The sequence below is a fragment of the Bombus fervidus genome, chromosome 1 (genome assembly GCF_041682495.2).
Source record: "Bombus fervidus isolate BK054 chromosome 1, iyBomFerv1, whole genome shotgun sequence".
NCBI classification, from domain to species: Eukaryota; Metazoa; Arthropoda; class Insecta; order Hymenoptera; family Apidae; genus Bombus; species Bombus fervidus.
The window spans coordinates 6,797,614-6,821,509 of record NC_091517.1 but is presented as its reverse complement, the minus strand read 5'-3'; the positions used below and the strand labels follow the sequence as shown (position 1 = coordinate 6,821,509).

The following is a 23,896-nucleotide window of genomic DNA, read 5'->3' as shown; positions in this document are numbered from 1 at the left end:
GAAAGAAACTTTTGGGACAACCTAATATTATATGCATTATTATTATTATGTACATATAAATATACATATGTATATAAAAACACGACAAATTTATGTTATAACTCAACACATGTTCAAGTATTATAAGCATATAAATAGGGAAATCCTTATTGGTAAATTGAAAAGTAATTATGTTACGGAAATTTCTACTTCCATTTTTATTTCTGTAATACATATCAGATTTGAAAATATATATTTCGTACCCTTGGTTCTGTTTTATACAAATCTTTCTTACACTATTTTCATTTAATGTAATTTAGATAAGAACGTCAATTTCTTTTCCCATACAATTTAATTTAGATTTAATACGATTCAAATGGCGCCTTTTTCCTAAAAATATCGGAACGTAACCCAATCAAAGATTTGTTCCATCTACTGAATATATATTGATTATTATTGATTCAAATAAATATGACAAATTTTTCTTCCCTTAGAATTAACGATAACCGACCTACCTCGCAATATTTCAATCATATAAAATTTTGGAGAAGTCAATATTTTCTTATATATGCTATAAAACACATTTAATCACTACTTTTGAGATTGGTGTTTGACATGGAAGCGGGAAAGGCAGCAAAGTTAACTCGCTGGTTCTCAAACTTTTCGCTACGGAGAAAGCCCATTCTCATTCTCCTCTTGAAGAGTGCGGCTGCTGAGAATTGTTACTTGTGCTTTTAGGTTCTCGAAGAGACGATAAACATGAACCACTTTGATTCCTTCAAGAGGGCTGACGTGTACGCTCTCGGGCTGATCCTCTGGGAGATCGCAAGGCGATGCAACGTCGGCGGAATTCACGACGAATATCAGCTGCCGTTTTACGACTTGGTGCCTTCTGATCCAACGATCGAAGAGATGCGTAAGGTTGTGTGCACCGACAGACAGAGGCCATCGATACCGAATCGGTGGCAGTCGATCGAGGTACGTGCCACGTGCTGCTTCTCAAAACTTCTTCGGAAGCTCTGATCCTTGCGTTCTTAAGAAAAGGCTTAAGAAAAAGCTTACTCCATAAACCTTACTTCGCATTGTATATTTGCTACTGTTTATATTTGGGCTGTTCTACGTAAGACGTAAATGGGTCAAATCGTAGGTTTAAAATAATAGACAGTAGAGTAGAACTATTTTATTACATATAATTAGCTATCAGATACATAAAAGGAGTTTTCTGATTCTCTTTGCTACTTACGATTTTTCATTTACATAATATAAGTTTACGTTCATTTAATCCGCAATCAAGAACTGTGTTAGATAATCAGTCAGTGGCATGAATTATTCTAATAATGAGTCTTATTTACCCGCAGCGCTGAAAACAATTTAACTGTTATTCCACTGATCACTCCTAATAATTTTAAAACAGAGGTTGGTTATTATAATAATAGTGTTATGAGTCGGAGCTGCGAATAGTGCGAGAACCCGGCGATTGTATTTTATAGAATACAAATTTTATATATATAATATATAATCCTTATATATATACACATCCGTATTCTATAAATACCATAAAATAAATGTAAATTCGTTAGTAGGTAAATACGCGGTCAAACGTGACACGAAATCAGAACGCTAGGACTGTTGTTTGCGAGGACGAACCTGACGTGAAGAAACCTGTAAGATGCGGACAGGGAGTCATAGGACATATTAGTATTGATTCTGTTTTGGTTAAGAAAAGTCAACACAACTTGAGTAGTAAAATCGTATCATGTGGATATATTCAACTACCTTTGTGAAGGATTGCAAAACTTGGGTATTAGATCTAAAACAATTAGATTCTAATTTTGAACCCAGATATGAATATTGTAATTATAATCAGAAAGATTATTATATGTGTGATTATGAGTATGGACGCTCTGTTTTGATACACTGGCAGTGCGGTAACTAGCGATACCAAATAAAATCAAATGATCAAACGAAGTTACCTGAGGCGAGGTTCGCTCGTAATTATATGAACAGCTCCGTCCAAAGAGATTACAAATGCAGTCTCCTTCTTACCCTTTAGTCGTTATAACCTTCGGAGCGAAAAAGTCGCTGTCCTGTCCGCGACTCTCGTTTACGTACGTCGCTTTTTTAGATTTTGGATAGATCTAAAATTGTAATTTTAATCGATCGAACACGGGGAAAGAAATTCTTATTACAGAATTTTTTGATGGAGATCTGATTATCGATGCAGTTTTGCATTCTTAAGAATTTCAGGAGGCAGCATTTTCTGAAATTAAGGGAATTTTGTGACTGGAATCAGTTGGAACAGGAGAATCTATCTGCAGGGCGATCGGCGCGAAAAAATATAACCCTTCTGAGTTTGCAAAGAATGGTACTTGGATTCTTCTCACGTGGCGACGCGACGTGACGGTCTATTAGGTATCCAGATCAATCGCAGCTGTGTTACTTACACTGTTTAGATAAAGGATGTTTAAAATTAGATAGAGAAATTTAAAATAAAAGGTGTTTCTGTTTTTTGAGTGCTCTTGAAAGCATCTCAAGAGTGTGGCGGAGACAGGGTACTTTCCATGCGTATTTATAGTAAGATAACTAAATGCATTATCTAGTGTAAGGAAATGTAAGAAACATATGTTTTACAATAGTTTATATTTCGTAATTACACACTGTGAACTACATGTCACTGCTGCTATTTCTAAGATGCTTAGCTAATCTCCGAGTCGATACGATACTGTACGTTCGTCATCACGGAAAAGGATGACCCTCTTACACTCCTACGAAGGCAAGGAGCTTGTTGCCATTCGATTAGACAAATTCTACGTCGTTCCTCGTCCACTATTTTATGCTTTTATATTCGACGTGGATGCTTCCAATACTAACGCATATGCTGCTACGGACGCAGAATTCACTGTAGCATCACCGACAGTTTCTTTCGAAGATCTCGGAAACTAAGCCCTTACCCAAGATCGATGGTTATATGTACAGGAAAAAATTGAGTAATTGAGCAAACGTACAGGTTCGTCAACGAAATTTTACTAGCAATAGAAAACAAAACAATACTGGATAGCCCTCTTCATGGACATCGAGAAAGCATTTGACAAGGTGAACCATGAAAGACTTTTATAAACAATCAAAAAACATTTTCCGGAACAACTCTACCACTTACTGAAATCATACCTAAGCATTAGAACGTTTGTAGTCAAAATAAAAGACACATATTATACACACTATACACGGCCAACATAGCGACAACTACCAACAGCAAAATACTGACATTCGCGGATGAAAAGGGCTGTATTAGTCAGGCACACTAATTCAGAAACAGCAGTCACATTACTACAAGAGTATATCACAAAAATAGAAAAATGGCTACAAGATAAACAAATAAATGCAAACCCAAGTAAATAAAACCACAGTACATTTACACTACGAAAACTGAAACCACCAAATATCCAATTGAATGGTACGCACATGGCACAAACAAAGCAAGTTAAATACCTACGACTCCACTTAGACACACAACTTACATGGAAGCAATATACTAAATCAATTATAGACTGAATATGGATAAAAAGAAGACAAATTTACTTGTTAACTAGTCGAAATTCTAAACTCAGCATAGAAAATAAATGAAAAATATATAAAACAGTAACAAAAACAATTTGGACGTATGGAATACTACTATGGAGGACAGCAGCAATGAGTCACATAAATAAACTAGAGTTGTTACAATCGAAAATATTCAGAACAACAGTCTTAAAGTCTAGAAAGACTTAAAAATACCACTGGTCAAAGAAGAAATCGGCAGATACGCAAAAAATACCAACTGGACAAATTATAAAGTACGATTAAATGAAAAAAAAAATTAATTTTGACAACGTATTTCAAGGTCATTGAAATTAATAAGGTGTGCCCTAATTGTTACATGTAATTATAAACTTTATTACAGTTATACTTATAAAAATGAAAACTTACATGAATATCCACAGTCCACTTATACTCGAATATATTTTATTATACGTAGTAGTAATTCATTATCGCTTTCCCTTCGGGATTACAGAGTTCTATTTCTTACATAATAGTTCTTATTCTGCATCTCGTTATCTATATTTAAGCTAGCTTATCTTATCTTATATTTCGTAACAGATTCTTTAACCAATTAACTGCCTTCGACGTGTATACACGTCAATCTAAAACTTTATTTCGGTGCGGTTGACGTGTATGCTCGTCGTGTAAAATAAAAAATTACCATTTAGTATAAAAACTCAAAATTTTAGTAAAAAGTAATAGAAATGACATTTAGTGGTATGTTCCCCTCATACTTCCACTAAAACTTATGTATTTTATTTTATACATATACATATTTTTATTTTATACATATTTTATACACATATATATAAAAAAAAGAGTTTGATTATTTGATTATTTTCTTTGTCATATCGGTTACACATCGTATAATTTATTGCTTTTTATAAATTGAGTTGATTATTTTCCCTAATGCATCGGCTATTCCTCGAATTGTTTTGTGTACTTTACTTTATTATTTTTTGGCAATTTTTAAGTTTTTAATAGTAATACCGTTTTTCAATAACAAATTGTTAATTTTTTATCGAATAGAAATGTAATCCTTCCTCTCATAAAATTTATAATAGGAGCATTTACCCTGCGGTCGACGTGTATACTCGTCATTGCTTGATTTTACCTGCGCATTCTATAAGGAACTTTTGAAACTAAACTCCGCAGTTAGAAGATTAAAAGAAATTACGAATTAAATTCTCTATATTTTGCTTGATCATTAATTATATGTATGCAAAGGTATGTATGATAATTGTAAAAAGTTTTATACAATCTATGATACACGCGTCGTTTGGTTTCTTTTCCAGGCGTTACAAGTGATGTCGAAGGTGATGAAGGAGTGTTGGTACCACAACGCGGCAGCTAGACTAACCGCGCTTAGGATTAAAAAATCTCTCGCAAACTACGGTGCGATGGAGGACTTGAAGTGAAACGAAGAGAATCAGCAGGTCGTTGAAATGACCGGAATACTTGAAGTGCTCGAAACATATGTGGACATTTACTTTAATTGTAATACTTTTATCGCAATAACACTTTTAAGTGCCGTGTTACTCCGCGAGTGAGCGAGAGAAAGAGAGGGGGAGAGGGAGAGAGAGAGAGAGAGAGAGAGAGAAAGAGAGAAAGAGGGAGAAAGAGAGCATGGGAAAAAGAGCGAAAAAGAAAGAGATAATACATTTGGTCGTAAGTGAGAAATTCTAATAGTTGGATCAGAGAGCCTAACAAAAGACTGGTTATAAAGATATTAAAAAAGCGAAAAATGAGAGAAAAAAAAAGAAATAATTGAAATGGAGGTGACGTTCCTTTGATCGCGTTGACTTGGTCGAGTTGCAACCCTAATTTCAAGTTTCAGCTTGTACGTATAAGGTAGCGGAATTATTTTATGTAAAGAAGTCGTAGTCGGGCAACTGAAAGGACGTCTTGTTTTAAAAGATAAAGAAAAGAAAAAGTAATAAAGCATGTTAGGGAGCAATGGCTAACAGAAACATGGACAGGGTTGGTGATGAATGTCCAAAATGAGAGAATATCAGAGCGTTCAGTTCCTGGCGATCGATCGATCGATTGGTTGAAACGGAATAAATAAACATGCGTAAAGTGTTCGGTTAATCGAATATGATATCGTGCCTAATCACATGTCACACACCTCTGCTGTATATTTATTAATAGTAACGATAAGATAATGACGTATATAAATTATTGAGTAATATTAATGAATATTATTGAGTAATATTAATAAATATTAATAAATTTGTATATTAATATATACACATATATGTAATTACGTATATTCGTTATTGGGCGATCCGATTCGATTAACCGAAGTAATTTATTCGTCGACTAGTTTGTAATGGGAATCATTTCAGCAAGATGATTAAATAATTAACTATCGAATTCGATTGACCGATCGACAATGATTCCTGACAGATCGACCTTCCTCGTCCAGCGTATGGGTTGAGACGACTTCATGAGAAAATAATGGCCTCCGCGTCACAATTTCATATGTTTTCGCTCTTTTCCTTATACATTTTATACATATATAGTTTTCTTCTTTTACTCAAAATTTACACATAGTGTCATATGGATTTATTCGCCTATTTTACCGGTGCGTGCAGAGACTAAGTTTCTTTTTCCTTCTTTTATGGAAGCATATCCATACACATCATGTTACAAGAGAAATGCATATCCTTATTTCTCGTTTTTGCGATTAGACAGAGTCGAATATTTGCATCGATTCTGTACATATATACAGGGTAGTTAGCAAGAGCCGAACAATTTATGGTTGTCGAATAGACACGGTCACACAGAAGTATACGTGATTTTGTTTTTGTTTATAAAAGAAACTATGATCGAGATGAATGCTTAAACAAAAGAAACAAAAATAATAGCATTTTTTATTTAGCTTTTTTTACGTGATCTTTTATTCAACAGAAACGAACAATACCTTTTACATATAGGTATCCTTTTCGCAGCGATAAATTTCAAATTGTTCTCAAAGTTTTTACAACGAATGACATTTTCTACTATTTGGTTTGGTTCGTTAACCGAATATTATACACACACGTACACGTATACACACATTCTATATACACATATGATACAACTACACGTATTCTTAGCGTTAGACATACCCAGATGTTTTGCTCAAGACGAAATATTTTTGCGTATTAATCGTGATACGCGAGCTGAAGGCGGTGCGTCATGATACGCGGGACTTTCGAAGCGTGTTTCCTTTGTAACACAGGAAGGCTGAAATTAAAGGGTGCTAAGCTCAAGAATGAATGTTCGTTTACGTATGAAAGGGACAGACTGAGCAACTGCGGAATAGAAGATAGAAAATGAAAGAAGAGACAGACTGCGAACCTACGACTGAAAGGTAGCGAAAAAGAGAGTTTTAAAAGTGAACAAAGAGGAGAAATGAAAGCAAATTGATACAGAAAAAAAGAAAACAAAGAAAAACATTCGAGAAACTATATTTTCGTGAATTTTTTCATGGATCGATGAGAAAGGAAAGCATAGAGAGAGCGAGAGAGAGAGAGAGAGAGAGAACGATGCTGATGCTTCAATTACGAACGCGTGTTCTCCTTGAATATTGTTAATTATCGCTCCGACTTTTTCATGAGTGATATTTTATACGTTTTCTTTAGATTCGTGTTTTGAGGAGCAAGATAAAAAATATTCATGATTGTAACACGCGTTTCTATGTGCCGCGGTTCCCGAAAAGCAATCATGAGAAACGGAGTTGTGCGCGTGTTTGTTACATAGTGAAAACGAGCGAGTAATATGGAAATATGCGTATGGTATGTCTCTACGAAGCTAAATTGTGTTTGACGACCACTTGTTGCGGCCCCAAAGATGGTTGATTGAATCGGTAATGTTAAATAAAAAGAAAAAGGGAAAAGATAATTAAGGACGTCAAACTTCCTTCGACGGAGGTACGTGGTTATGTTATCGTATATTATCGCGAAACAGAGCAGACACATTCAGAAAATGGAAGACACAAGACAGCATAATTGGAACCGGACAGGAATAAACATGAAGTAACAGGAACGATAGGAAATAGATAGTACGTAAGAGAACACCGAGAAAGAAGGGAAAGGGAAAATCGAGTCATTGTCATCCAATAATCAGCGTAAAAGTCTAACTTGCGATTAATTATTGTATAATTAATGGAGGGTCCTTCAACATGCACATAATTGTATTTTTATATTCCTTTTTTTTTATTAACTGCGTTCCTGAAAGGGAACGTTCAATGGATTTTTCTCTTTTGCTTTCTAAAAGGAACTTTATAAATCATTCGAAACCCAGCTGCTACGACCCTTTTATTACGAAAAAACAAAGAAAAAAGAAATAATCACAATGTCGATGACTTTTTTTGTTTTTCTTTGGAAGAAAAGCGACATCGACAGTAAGAATACTGATGTACGACCCAATTAAAATTTGTGTATAAACGATATAAATCTCTTATAAAGGTGGGAACAAGACGTATCTCTAGAATATTTTGTCAATAAACAAATTAATAAAATTCGTTTCTCTTCGACGACCGACGATGAGATTCTCGTAATTCATCGATCGAGCGTTACCGATCAGAGATGCGTTTATTCGTAGCGACATTGTGAACGCTGCAATTCACCAAAAGACTGAACGATTTAATATTGTTCGATTACAGTAAGTAAACTATTTTACGTAATTGACGAAAGAGAAAGAAAAGGAGATATGATACAGTAGCTATTAACCTCGTGACGTGTTTCGCGCGTGCATCCGGCTCCTGGCTCGCTGTCCGTTTTTTCTTTTTGAATGAACGAATTCTTCTTCGGTGTGGGACCCCATTTTTTTCCACCGACGTTCTTCTCGTACACATTCCTATTACGACGTAGGTTAATTTATGATATTATAAATAATAAGAATACATACATAGAATTACTGTGGGTCAATGTAGTTCCACCAACAAATTCACTCAGAATTTATTTGTTAAAACGCGTTTGAAAGAATCACCTTGTCGTGGAACTTTATCAACAGTAACGTGTTTTCACAGATGTTTCCATATTACTAGTACAATTTTGTGCCAATAAGAGATATCAGTTTTAATTAAAGTGAGTGAGTGAGTGAGTGAGCGAATGAGTGATTGAGCGAATGAGTGATTGAGTGAGTGATTGAGTGAGTGAGTGAGTGAGTGAGTGAGCTAATGAGTGAGTGAGTGACTGAGTGACTGAGTGAGTGAGTGAGTGAGTGAGCGAGCGAGCGAGTGAGTGAATGAGTGAGTGAGTGAGCGAGCGAGTGAGTGATCGAGCGAGTGAGTGAGTGAATGAGTGAGTGAGTGAGTGACTGAGTGAGTGAGTGAGTGAGTGAGTGAGTGAGTGAGTGAGTGAGTGAGTGAGTGAGTGAGTGACTGAGTGACTGAGTGACTGAGTGACTGAGTGAGTGAGTGAGTGAGTGAGTGAGTGAGTGAGTGAGTGAGTGAGTGAGTGAGTGAGTGAGTGTGTGAGTGAGTGAGTGAGTGAGTGAGTGAGTGAGTGAGTGAGTGAGTGAGTGTGTGAGTGAGTGAGTGAGTGAGTGAGTGAGTGAGTGAGTGAGAATAAGTAAGTGAGTGAGTGAGACCAATAATGGTATAATGTATACAGAATATTCTCGTACGTGTGTATAAATACGTATTCGCGCGCTCTTACATACGTAGAGACGTTCGTTGGAGGAAAAATATCTTTGATTTAACTTGTTAAAGTCTCACATGTTACCAGTGCTTTTTCTTACTGCCCCATTTTATAAACACGTTTTATAAAAAGTGTTACTCTAGACTAGACTGAAAAGATTTTATCAAGAATAGAAGATGAATTATAGGGGGTTCGAAAAAACGTTGTGTTAAATTTCGTAGGGGTATATGATATGTATCGTACTTATCGCAGTAAACGTTTAACACCATAGATAAATTAATTATACATGATATATTCTTTTAATTTTAAATAATATTACATATAAATAGGCTAAACTAAAATGCTTTATAACTAAACAAAATAGTTTTTAAATTCTTTCTTATTCAAAGTATTTACACAATGTTATCCAGTCACTATAACGACCACTACATATTTTCATTTATAACAGGAAACAAAATCACTTTTGACACTTTGACTGCCACGCCAAAATCACATGTTTCGCTCAGGACGCCACGGGAGTATTTTTATTATTCAAAGCATATAATGGAAAATAACAATAAATTGATGTTGTAAGACAACATTCTTCCCCAATGGACCGTTTATCTTATTGGTGGTCACTGGTGACCACCGTGGCGCCTTGGTAACAGTTGATAGCGACATATTATAACAAGGATTCGTTTATTTCAACATACCATTCGCATTTGTTATTTCGTCGTAAGCAAAACGTGCAGAATATATTGTTGAAACGTGTAGAAATTATTAGTAAACAGTATTTGCTCATTCTATATATAATAGTAAGGTATGTTCACACTTCACTAACTTCACTTATAAGATTGTAAAGCAGCATTTACGATTATTTTCTAAGGTATGTTTATAATAATATTCGTAGACTACCCCTCAAAGATATGGATGCAAACACAGTGCACCGTTAGATGCAAAATTTGTTCTCATTTTTTTTTTTTTTTTTATTGATGTTCTAATAAAAATGTTTAATTGTTCAATGGGGCACTTTTTATTTCAAAGTATCTTTTATTTATCGGTTATATTCAAAATGCCTTAACTGTCAATTTTCATTCAATTTTTACAATTGTAAGAATTTCAAGCGCTCCGGTCACCAATGACCACCGTGGCGTCACAGGAGAAACAATATATGACCAACATGGCAGTCAAAGCACTTTTTTATTCGAAGAATTTTTTAAAAGTTACCTGCCACTATATAAGCGTCGTTGATCTTTGTTGTTTATAGCAAGCTGTTTCAAAAATCCCATATATTTGCGCGATTATTATCGAGTCGAATCTCCAATTTAGATTCTAATTAAAGAGTAAGAATAATAGTATCGATCCTGTGTCCATTCCGTCGTGTTCAGACTCAATCAGGAACTTTTTTCGAGCACTCCCGTTATAGATATGATCTCTATATCTGCCGCCGTTACATTTTCTAAGCAATTTTCGTGGTCGATGACGTTTCAAGAGTCGAGGATAAAAGGACATCGTCGCCTGGGTCTCGAAATAGCGAACAGTCTGATTCATATCCGACAAAATGCCAAACTGCCAAATAGTATATTTTACACTAACTCTCCCAACCCTCCCCCTGTAACGCTCTTCTTTGCTCCCTTACCGCTTAATAAGCGCTCCCCAACTCCCTACTCCTCGATTTGTACAAAACGAGAAGGTGAAAGAGAGAGTGTGTGTGTGTGAGAAAGAGAGAGAGAGAGAGAGAGAGGAAGGAAGATGTAATAAAAGATATAAGAAAGATAAAAAAAGAAAAAAAAAAGAAAGCGCAAAATGTGCAAAACGTAAAGTGTAAACCTGTATCGTGTTAGAATGCGAGAAACCTGTACCTTCGAGGCGATGCTAGAGATGTCTAGCACCGTCCGCTTTTAGTTTAAAGCCATGTTCCATCTTTTTCAGTTCGTCAGTTGCGTGCAGTTTAGCAGCGATGCATATACATTGGCGATTACTGTCGGAAGGATTTTTAAAGAAAAAGAAAAAAATTTTTTAATTTTTCGTTGCATCGCGTCGTTTCAATTAAACGTTGGACGTTGACGTGTTGATCGAAATATTAATTCCTTGAAATTGTTGTAAAATTGCCTTGGGAATTTTTTAAAAATAATTTTTCTAATTTTTATAAAATGATTCTTGAATTGTTTTGACGATAACGTTTGTCTACATTGACTATAGATATTTTGTTATTTAACGATTTTAATAATGATAAATTTATTACTTTGGAATTGAGGAGGTCCTCTACTCTTTTATTTTAATATTCCTAATAATTAGTAGACATACCGCTTTCAAGTTTATTTTTGTTACTTTGAAATTTGTTTTTTATAGCCTACAGTTATATGAATATCCTATTATAATATACACGTGTACAATTCTATACATTAGTCAACACGTCAACGCGTATTTTATAGTGTTATTGTAATTTTTAAGAGTTAATCAACGTGGATGTTGGAACGTCGCTGCGATTCTACTCTTAGCTTTTACAATTGCGTTGTGTTATCACATTTGCGTCAATCAACTACATACCAAATTAATGTCGACTAACGTTCGCATTGTATTTGCAATTCAATCTTTTCGTGAGAGAGAGAAAGGGAGAGGGAGGAATTGGCATATGTTGGCGTGTGTTGAAAACACACGTGTGTAGATTTATTCCTGCGTCCTTTGCCTTACGTTACCACTCATTTGTTTTTTATTAACGATACGACCTTTTGTTTTCTTAGTGGTAGTAAATTCGTTCTACCCCATACTTTTTATTTCTATTTTCATACGAGTTTTAACACCACGAAACAAATCGATTTTTTTTTTTAAGATTCTTTTATTATTTTCTATGAGGGCACAACTTTTCTTAACACTAAACCTACCGATATTTTGTGTATACCTATTCCTACCGTGTGCAGTCAAAATGAACGGTGATTAAAGAAGTAATAGCTTTTATCATTTAACTTAGATAATGATTAATTTATAACTGAATGTATATAAAGCGATGAACTTTCATAAAATTTCGTCCAAATTTACTTTCGTTTAATTTCAATTATAGATTTAAATAGAAATACATTTTTATTTATATAGAGATATATCTTATTCAACTTTGCTGCATTTTTTACAAATTATCTTATTATCAAATGTACATTTACCGCATAAATATTTTCCGCGTCTTAAACAAATTTTCGTAATTTTGTAACCTTTACAATGTTTTACTTGACAAGTTTTTTGTGATAATGAATCTGAACTTGTTGATAGTTTTATTGCATGTTTTTTTTCGCGCGATTCTTTATATGAAAGTAATTGTATGCACTATAGGTTTATAACAATTTTGTGAATTCTCTGTAAATTGGCCCCATACTGTAGATACCATTGCAAATTTATTGGTTCGTAAACGTTGGCTTCTTTCGTTTTTCTTATTAAATCGTATAAACCTCATAATTTCAGCAAAGTCATTCCTGCTCATTGTTTTTGAACAAAATGCAGGTCGCCAAATTTTATTCCACAAATATAAGACATCTAAACTCTTTGTCTGATATGCGCCACGGGCAATAAATGCATCTAGTTTTGTTCTAGCTCCTTCTTAGTCCCCAATACTCTAAATGCTTATTCTTCCGTACATTTTATTATATCGTCCCTTGTATGGTGATAAATGATAAGATAAAATGCCGTCTTTACTTGTCCTTTCATTATATGCCATTTAGCATATTTCTAAAAATATTATGAACTGATCTCCTGCCAGGTTTGGGACTTGCATCTATTTCTGTTCACTGTTCCGTCGGATCAAGTTTCACTCTCTGCTGTCAACGATAATTTCTTTCCTTTTTACCCTTATGTAAATGCTTATTTATAATATTCAACTCTGATTCGATTGTAAATAGCTTTTCATGTGTTTCCATGCCGTTTTTAGTTGCTGAAATTTCTTGTTCATCGCACACTGAGCAGTCTTCTTCTATGTCCGTTATTCTTTCTTTTTTTTTGAAAAATCTTGACATTTCTAGGGTAAATATTTATCACAAAATAATACCATGTACGGAATACAAAATTATTGTCAAATTTGATATGCTTTACTTTTCCTTTTATAACAACTTTACACAAAACGCTCTGAGATGCTTTCTGTCTGAGTTTTAGAGATAACAAGTTTAGATGTCGACTAATTGACTAACAAACTGAAATGTATTCTAGTCGAAAGGACAATAGCAAGCAAGAATATGGTCTGTGATGGCGATATTTTTCCGAAAATATTGATGAGTATTGGTCCATCTCCAACAACGATTACTCGAGGGTGGAGTTGGGAAAGTTTTTCCCGTGTTTTATAGCAATGAGCAATAACCCTAAGAAACTTCTCGACTTTTAAAATGTTTGTAACAATAGACTGTAAAAAATGCTAAATTTTGTGGCGGTTCCGTAGGATTATTATGGGCCTGAGTTGATATGTCTTGACAGCTGGTGGCTATCTTGATCGAGGGATGGATTGTTTTATGACAAGATTACGTGTGTAATAGCTGTTATTATTTGTTATTAGTGATTTTGTTTGTCATTTGATCTTGAGATAGCCTTTTCTTTGTACTGATTGCATTTATTTTAAGAATAACTAACATATTTTGTCGGACGGTCAAAATGACTGCTCACGGTAGGCAAGGCAAAGTACAAATTTTTCTCAGAAAATAAAAGGGCAAACTAAAATTAAATGCCGAAGAATATATTGTATGTATGTTTTAGGAAAAGTCAGAAATTATGAAGCGATATGATAAAGTTTAAATATGGTTAAATTTGTGTAGAAGACGCGAGAGCGGGCAATTGGACTGCGCTGGTAGGTTTAGTGTTAATCATGCGAAAATTCAATGTTGTATTTCGAGATTCGTATTATACGCTTGTATTCTCGCTTCATAGATTATATTTCCCTTTTTATTGTTTCATGTGTGTGCGTAAAAATTTTTCTTTCTTTATTTCAGCAGGTAGTAAAATTTCTTTCTTTGCTTGTTGCGAAAGGACGGAAATGCGTAAGACACGTAATTATATAATCATAAAGCAAAATCTTGTTTTCTTGCTTTAAAACTAGGTTTACGGGACCCGTCAATTTGACGGATTTCAAACTTCGAAATTAAATATCCCAAAAAACCATAGTATTAATTTTAACTATTTTACGTCATAAATTAATCATTTCATCTAAAGAATTTATACACACAATTATTTTTTCCTAGGCTTTCTAATTTTTGAAATTTGTATGTAGTATACCTATCTCTACGAAAGCCGTCAAATTGACGAGCTAGCTGATTTCATAAACAAACCGTTTTTCAAAGACAGTGTGCAAAAGTTTCAGTTATTGTAGACATTTCCCATTGTTGTCTCCGCTTATTGTAAGTATTTACAATAGGATAATTGAATTCGGGCAGAGTATTTTATTTTTTTGACCTTTTCTAGCAATTATGAGTACATCCAGGAGATATAATAAAATATTGAACAAAATTGTCAACATCAGTGAAGATTATCTCCGAAGAAGATCAATATGAATTATGCCAAAGCAAAGCTGACAGTGAAAGTTCTGAATACTCTGAAAATGGAGAAATAGAAGGATCTTCGGATAGTGAAGAGGAAAACTTTCTGAAAGTGTGTCGTAACAAGAAAAGGATGCGATTTTTTCTATTTCTGATTGCGAGGATGAAAGGACGAGCATTCCAAGCACATCTCAATATGTAACGGATGAAATTGAAATTACAATTGACGGGATACAGTGGATAAAATTGAAAGCAGGCGGATCTAGGGGTAGGACGCCCGTTCGTATGATATTGAAGGATATCGCAGGGCCTACTGGCTATGCTAAGAGAAATATTATGTCGGGTTGTGTAACTAGTGCTTTCGAATTGATAATTGACAGACACATAATGGAGTACATAAAAGTTTGCACTGAAACCGAGGCGCATCAAGTTTTGAAAAAAGACGGACAATCACAGTTGCTGAGTTACGTAGTTTTCTAAGGCGCATATGAAGCGAGATCATTGAAAGCCTCCGAAAGATTATAAACAGGTACATTTGCGCTGATATACGAAATACGGAACAGATTTATAAGTAATAGCCAGGCTTGTTACAAGTCATATAAAAATATCACAATAGATGAACAATTATTTCCAATGAAAGCCCGATGCAGGTTTACGCAATATATGCCGAATAAGCCTCATAAATTTGGCATTAAGTTTTGGTTTGCAGTTGACGTCTAAACAAAATATATTTTGAGTGGTTTTGGGGAAAGATGAAACTCGATACTCAAGGGAAAAAAGGACAAGATGATTTTGTTTTCCTCAAATTTATATAAATCAGAAAACTAAAAGTCCTCTTTCTAAGCGCCAAACATACAGGTATACAAGTAGAAGACAATTATAAACGTGTTCCAGAAACTATTGCTTTTTATAATAAAACAAAGTTTGATATGGACGTCGTTGACCAGATAGCACGCAAATATAGTGTGAAAGCAGGGAGATTCCGATGGTCCCTTCAAGTTTTTTTTTCAATTATTTTAGATTTGGCAGCAATAAACACGTGGATATTATGTAAAGAGTGCACCAGATCGAAAATATCCAGAAAGGAGTTCATATTTTGCCAAAGATCAGACGCTTCATTTCTGTCACTTTCAACGTCAGAAGTGCAAAGAAGTTGCCAAGTGGGCTACTGCAAAAAAAATAGAAGCAATAATTGTTGTATATATTGCAAAAAGATCGTATGCGGAAAATGCACAAACAAAATTCAGTATATTTATAAAAAATGTGCTCAATAAATATGATTGCCCTATAGCGTTAATATTATTGTTATCATTTCCGTGATAATTAAAAAAAAAAAGACTTTTTACTTATTAATAATTTATTTAAACGTGAAGCCTAATATTGTTCAATTCAGACTTAATTTGAGTAAATCGATTTTTTAAAGAAAATGCGTATTTTCGTTTACCCGTCAATTTGACGGGTCCTCGTAGAGATAGGTATATAAGAAACGCCCGTAAACCTAGTGCTAATCTTGTTGTTTTATTAAAAAGAAGAAGAAATTTAAAAAATATCTGTACCTACCATTATTAGGATTAATTGTAATAATTATTATTTTATTATAATTTCATTATTACCGTAGCGACGATCTTTCTGTTTACCATCGTTCTTTTCCCAATGTATTATATCCTGTACATAACGTTGTAAATGTTAATCAACGACTTACATACAATAGGGTGAACACTTGTAACTTTCGTAATGACGAAAGGGTGGATTGGTGGATGGTGTACTTTCTTTTGTTTTTCTAGTTTCACGTAACGTATGTTTATAACAGGCATGTTTTATTCCAATCTGATTCGTACGACTGCGATTAAAAAATATAAGCGTGTCGCTAAATTAAAAAGCAACTTAATTATATCGACTGAACAATTGAGTTCTTTTTTCTAGAGTGTAACAGAATTGCCGATCGTAGAAGTTGGATAAGAACAACTAGGTTGAAATAGATCTACGACTAGATAAAAAAGATTGTATACAAAACATTATTTTACGATGCTTATATTTATTCTAATTCTGCTAATCGACTTATTCGAATTTCTTCTATAGCTGAAATCATTAATTTTTGAGATAATTTAATGTTTCAAAGTATTATTGACAAAATCGGTTTTTATTCTAGGTGATGAAGTATATATCTTATGTATAATAGTGCTCCCTTAAATTTTTCAATGAACTTAGGATCGATTTTAATATTAATAATAAAAAGCATTTTCCTAAAGTATGGTTTGAAAGTAATAGCTTAAACTTCTCTATATTCTTGGTGTTTAAGTCCTTTAAATTTCCTACTCCAAAAATTAAAAATTTTAACATTTATAATAAAAAATCTACTACAGCAAAATTTTAATTCAGTCGATTTAATAATTCATATATTTATGTCATTTTGTTGAGTATAACACATTAATCAGATAATTTATAATTACACTTTTATAGTTATATTACGATTATCAAACTTATAAAAAAGTACAGAATTAGTGGAATTAAAGGTACTAGGTTATTTTTTCCTTACTTCATCCAAAAGGTGATCTTCGATCAGCGACACGTTTATCCTATATCCTGTAAGTAAATCATATCGATGAGCAGAATTTTGTTCCACAACAAAAAATGAGTAAAGAAATACGTAAAAAAACATTGTATAAAATGGAAGAAACAAACACATTCGTTCAATAATTGATCATCTACTGTTACTGTATGATGCGTGCCGAACGATGTGGGTGAATCTTAATACTGCTAATAGATATACGTACCTAATGTTATTAATTATTAATTAACGATTGATTTGTAATTACAACGGGGCCACGGAATTCTTGAGGCTCGTTGAGCGCGAGTCCGTTTGACAGCCTTTTCACGCGATTGTCTTTTTTTATGATCTCGCGAATCAACATAACATTTTTTAATAAAAAGGAAAACTAAAAAAGTAACGTGATGTACCTATTCGAAGCCGTGGTCGCGACTCTCGCGAAATACTCGAAGCCTCTTGCATTGCGTGTCCACGCAGACCTTACTAATAAACGCCATAGTGATCTGACAATGAGAAATAATTGGTTGGAATAAATTAAATTGACACTGATAATCATCTCAACATCAGTCATTGTCAGGCATTTCCGATTTCTTTCATGAGTCAACGACCCTTCCACTGTATTCCTTACTAGATTCTACTTCCTGTCTTAATTTCTATTCCATTTTATTTCATTTTTTATTCTTATTATACGGTGAATTATTTTTCAAATTAGATTTAGAATAAATTCGATATTTTTCTACAAAAATGGCAATATGAAGGACATAAAGTATAGCTGTGGGTTGTCGAGTTCTTGTTTTTATGCTACGATGTAGTTTTAGCGTAGAATTTAAAAAAAAAAAAAAAATAAAATTACACAAGCAGCTTCAAAATGATTAAAAAAACGCATACGGATGTTCTTTCGATAAAATGAAATGTAAGCTTGATCTCCAAGTTTTTAGTAAGATAGTGTCATCTTCATTGTTCATCGCTTTATTAACGGGTTGCATATAAATAACGATGGTTCAACACACTACTTTCTTTAAAACGTTGAATGACTTGTTCGATAATTTAAATAGTAGATGCACCTGTGACAGATCACAGATTGAGAAATCTAAACAAGTGTGCGTTTTGCAATTTTACTCAATGTAGCAAATAATTTGGAAAAACAATTATATGATATGTAAAATTGGTTTGTTCTTTCACTGAAACGTTTGAAAGCACTTTCTTGTTTTTCGAAATTACGGCAATCTGTAAATATTATTTTGTAATTGTGAAGCGATTTAAAAGAAAGAGCAATTACGTTTTTAATAACTTTACGGTGCAACATTTTCCTATCATGATGCTAAGTGGACAGAAGGGAAAATTGCACGAATTAACGATTAACCAATTAAGCGAACTATTACGCAATCGAACCGGTAATAAAGCCGAACTGATTGCGCATTTGTTACAAGCTGACCCGAATATTGAAAAATCTCTTTCGATTGGTGCAGGGGAAGTTGATGCAAGATCTTTGGAAAGTGCAGCAGCCGAACGTTCTGTAAAAAGCTGGGATACGCAAATTTTGCTACAAATGATGGAAATGATGCGCGCGGAAATGAGAGCTATGCAACGCGAGCAAGAGGCTCAACGCGCAAAAGAACGAGAGCGAAATTTACAATATGGACCAGAGGTGGAATTTACACTACCTACAAAGGATGTTACTACTCTTTTCATACACCTAACGATCGGAATCAAGACGATCGCTGATCTTTTGCTTGAATTTTCTGACGGACCTGAAGGTAATTTTCGTAATTGGAGGTAACAGTTGGAATTACTGCGAGATACCTATCGTCTGGATGACAACAGTGACAGAATTTTAATGGGCTTACGCTTACGTGAAAAAGCGGCGAAATGGTTTCATTTAAAGCCCACTCATTTGAGAATTATGGTTGCGGATCTGTTTGACGAATTGCAACGCGTTTTTTTATAATCGACCAAGTAAAACAACGAAGCGCAAAAAATTCGTAAAAAAGGACGATCATGGCGCAATGACGAATCTTTTTGCGAGTATTACTTTGACAAAGTTACGCTGGTGAATAAAGTTACCATCTATCAGAACTCGTTGATTTTATAATTGATAGAATTCCACATACAATCCCAGATACATTTCGTTTGCCGTTGTGACAGTGATAGTGCAAAGGATCGCACATGGGATATCACACCGGGGGGTGCACATAGGCCACGGACATCTTCAGCAGCAGAGACTTATACGCATCTGATTCAACCGACTTCTCCTGAGGTTCCATTTTCGGTGCCGATATCATTTACCATTCGCGGCGATAATGGAGAAAATACAAAGTTTCTTTTTAATAACGTTATGATTCAGGATCTCCCGTAAGTTTAATCAAGTGTAATTCATTGCTCGTCGGTTTGTACTCTGCGTATGCGTCTGAGGAACGTTCGTATCAAGGATTAGATCATTCTCCAGTAAAAGTTTTGGGTACTTTTGAAAGAATAGTTACCATCAATGACGTTTTAATGAAAATAAAATTTATTGTAGTTCCGGATCAAGCAATGGCGTACACTGCTATTCTCATGCGAGATTATATTTTATCACCACTGGTAAATATTACGTTAGGCCGTAAATGTAAAATTGAGAAGGCTGGTTCAGATTCTGACATAGACGGAATTATGAAGATTGAGTACGTTGGGAAAGCAGAAAGCATAGCCGGAAATTTAGATATCAATCCCGAAGTGGATGCTGACACGGCATCGACGGTTAAGAGAATTTTTCACGACGAGATGTTTGCATTTCCTAATTTGAATTCGTCGTCGAGTGATACCGAATTCGTAATTACGCTCGAAAGTGTTCAGGTAGGATGTTTTCATCCAGGACGTCTAGCTTTTGCAGACAAAGAACAGTTGCACAAAATTTTGGACGATTTCTGCAAGAAGGAAATTATCAGACCATGTTATTTTAGGCGTTTTATATTTTTATAATTTTATACTTATACAATTTTTTTATTTTAGCGAAATTCCTATATGAATTGTCAAGAAAGAATGCAACTTTCTGGTTTGGCGCGGGAGAAAACACAGCATTTATGCGTTTAAAAGATAAATTAGTTTTGGCTATCTATTCCCCCGATTTTAAAACAGAGTTGCATTGTGATGCCAGCGCAAGTGGTTTCGGCGTGATATTAATTAAAAAACAATCGAACGATTTCTTTCGACCTGTGTTTTATTTTAGTAAACGAATCACTATCATAGGGTCAAAATATTCGAGCTTTTTTTAAAAAAAGAACTGAAGACGAAGAAATTAAGAAGATTGGAGAATAGCAATAATAAACAAAAATATTACGCGTTACGAAACTGGTTAGTATACAAAAAGTTTGACGACGGCAAGCTCCTGTTTTATGTTCCACAATTAATGGAAACTAACGTCATTGGAATGTGTCATAATGACTTTGTCATTTGGGAGCTCATAAGGTAATGGAAAATATTTCTAGGATTTATTGGTTACCGAACATACGTAAGAAAATAAAAACCTGTATTAGCAATTGTTTGAAGTGCATAGAATTCTTACCTTTCAGTGCAAAAATTGGTTTTCTGCACAGTATTAAAAAAGACAATATTCCATTTCAAACAATTCACGTTGATCATTTTGATCTCCTCGAGAAAAGCAACGGTATGAAATTTACTATCAATAGTTAGACGGTTTTAGAAAATTCATTAAACTATATGCGTATAAATGGATAGTTACAAACGAAGTAATTAAGCATTTGGAAGAATATTTCTGAAATTATAGCAAACTTCACCGTATTATCAATGATCGCGGAACTTGTTTTACATCTGGTGCTTTGAAGATTTTTTGAAGGAAGAATTAGTTTTTTCTTTTTATCATTTAATTTGTACCTTACAATTTGTCCAACTAGACATTCGGTAAATTTTTCTAGCTTAATTGCTAAATAATATGTGGATGGCTACCCCCAGCGGGATACCATCTTCGAGTTTAACTATTTTATTTCTTTAGTGAGATCAGAGCGGTGTTTTCTTTTTATTCTTCTTTCTGTGAGAGTTTTGTTCGCTTCAGCAGCCAACTGGTTTGGATGTGTTGCCGTTTTTCCTTGTAGTTTTCTGCGTACCTGTCTATTTCTTCTTTGACCGTTAATATTTTTAGGTCTTTGCGCATATCCTCGTTTCTGACATACCATGGGGCATTGACTATTGTTCTCAGCATCTTCGATTGTGGCGACTCTAGTTTATTAATGTGGTTCATTACTGCTGTCAACCATAGTGGTATTCCATACGTACAAATTGGTTTTATTATCGTTTTGTATATTTTTAATTTATTTTCTATGCTGAGTTTAGAATTTCGATTAGTTAGCCAGCACATCTGTGTTCTTTTAATCCGTATTTTGTCTATAATTGATTTAGTATGTTTCTTCCATGTAAGTTGTGTGTCTAAGTGGAGTCTTAGGTATTTAACTTGCCTTGTATGTGTCATATGCGTGCCATTCAGTCGGATATTTGGCGGTATCCGTTTCCTTAGTGTAAATGTAATATGTCACCTTAATATGTTGCCTTTACAGGAGTTTGCTTCTATTTGTTTATCATGTAGCCATTTTTCTATTTTTGTAATGTGCTCTTGTAGTAATGTGACTGCTGTTTCTAGATTAGTGTGCCTGACTAGTGCAATCGTGTCGTTCGCGAATGTCAGTATTTTGCTGTTGGTTGATGTTGGTATGTCGGTCGTGTATAGTGTGTATAATATTGGTAGGACGCTTCCTTGCGGTATCCTTGCCTTCATGTCTTTCACTTCGGAATACACATCCTTTATTTTTACTACAAAGGTTCTGTTGCTTAGGTATGATTTGAGTAAATGGTGGATTTGTTCCCGGAAGTGTTTTTTGACTGTTTGTAAGAGGCTTTATGCTTATCACTCTGTCAAATGCTTTCTCAATGTCCATGAAGAGGGATGTACAGTATTGTTTCTTTTCTATTGCTAGTAAAATTTCGTTGACGAATCTGTGCATTTGCTCTATCGTGGAGTGTTTGTTTCTGAATCCAAGTTGATGATCTGGTATTAATTTTTCTTCCTCTATCGTTGTTTTAGGCGATCGTATATTATTTTCTCTAGTACTTTGGAAAACACAGGAAGTAGTGATATTGGTCTGTAAGATGCAGTTTGGTGTGGGTCTTTGCCCGCTTTAGGTAACATTATCATCTGTACTAGCTTCTATAGATTAGGAAAGTATTGGATTCTTAAAATTAAAACGTATTGCTTTTGGGGGATTGTTTTTCAAGATTTTACCATTGATTAAGTCGATTTCTGGTGCTTTATTGTTTTTTGTTTTCCCGATTATGGTTCTAATTTGTTGTGCAGTTTTATTAGTTGGGGTAGTAGTATTTTGCGCATCTTACGTGTGTTACAAAGGTGGTTGGGGAATTCTGCAGATTGCTCTTCGTTGCTACTGGACCATGTGTTATCTGCTTTTCTGATTACTGGGATTAGTTTTATTGACTTCTTTATTTTATTCGTGGCTTTTCATAGAGAGTAGTACAGTGCATATATGTAATGTCATATGTAATGACCTTAAATATCGAGATTTAAGTTTTTAGGGGAGTTCCCTTATGACTGCAGAATCGTATAGACGTATGTCTAGTGCCCAGTGAAGCTCACAATAAGTGACAACCCTCCTTCAAAAGTGAGTTGAAGCAGAAATAAACCAAATGTTTTCTGAACTTACTCGTGGAAAATCCAACATTTCTAATCTCTAATCCAAATCATAGCCTCTCGACTAATTATTTCAATTTGAATTAACTAGCTCGAAGATGGCCCAAGTAACTAGATCAGGCCCTTATGAACCGCACCGTTCTACCTCATCTGTGGCAAAAGGATAATATATCCCACCTTTCAAACCACACCAACAGCATCAAAAAACGTAAGCTTGATTCAGTCAAAAAAAAATGTAAACACTAGTCAGAACGTACAGTCAACAAGACACGTTACCACTTACAACAGATTAGCAATATTAGAACCTACAGACAATTCTATGGACGTAGTTTCCCACCAATCTTCATCGATGATGTTATGGACATTCAAACAATGATAAAGTCCATCGAGAAAGATATTAACAAAGAGGATTACATACTAAAAATTAAAAACAATCAGGTTAAAATCCTGCCGGCCAATCCAGACTCCTATAGAAAACTAACAAAGTTACTAAAAACTCTGAACGCAAACATCCACACATATCAACTGAAACAAGAAAGACATTTTCGTGTGGTGCTACGCAACATCCACCACTCAGCTAACTTAGATGAACTGAAACTTAAACTCTTAAATCATGGCCATGACGTAACCAACATTAGCAATGTAAGACATAGAATCACAAAAAATCCGCTATTCTTATTCTTTATTGGCCTAAAGCAAAAATCGAATAACACAGAAGCCTATAGTATTAATCGTTTAATGAACTTGGTAGTAAAAATTGAACCACCTTTTATGAAAAAAGAGATAGTCCAATGCAAAAGGTGCCACAGGTACGGCCACACGCAAAAATATTGCAACCACAACCACCGTTGCGTTAAATGTGCAGGTTCAATTCACCCTACAGATCAGTGCATTAAATCTTCAGAAATCTCTGCGAAGTGAATCCTCTGCCAAGGAGAGCATCCTGCGAACTATAAAGGTTGCACAGCCTACAAGACCCTGTACA

At 34.5% G+C, this 23,896-nt stretch overlaps 1 protein-coding gene across 6 annotated transcripts in view; it reads left to right on the top strand.

The window, feature by feature from the left end:
- Positions 1–6,999, top strand: part of Babo (TGF-beta receptor type-1 babo) — a 67,644-nt gene extending 60,645 nt beyond the window's left edge. For all 6 annotated transcript variants that reach the window (XM_072022333.1, XM_072022251.1, XM_072022507.1 and 3 more), the window contains 2 exons: positions 718–957; positions 4,854–6,999. In XM_072022333.1, coding sequence (XP_071878434.1) covers positions 718–957; positions 4,854–4,976 — 363 coding nt within the window. In that variant the 3' untranslated portion in view covers positions 4,977–6,999. The remainder of the gene's footprint in view (positions 1–717; positions 958–4,853) is intronic.
- Positions 7,000–23,896: the final 16,897 nt, after the last annotated feature.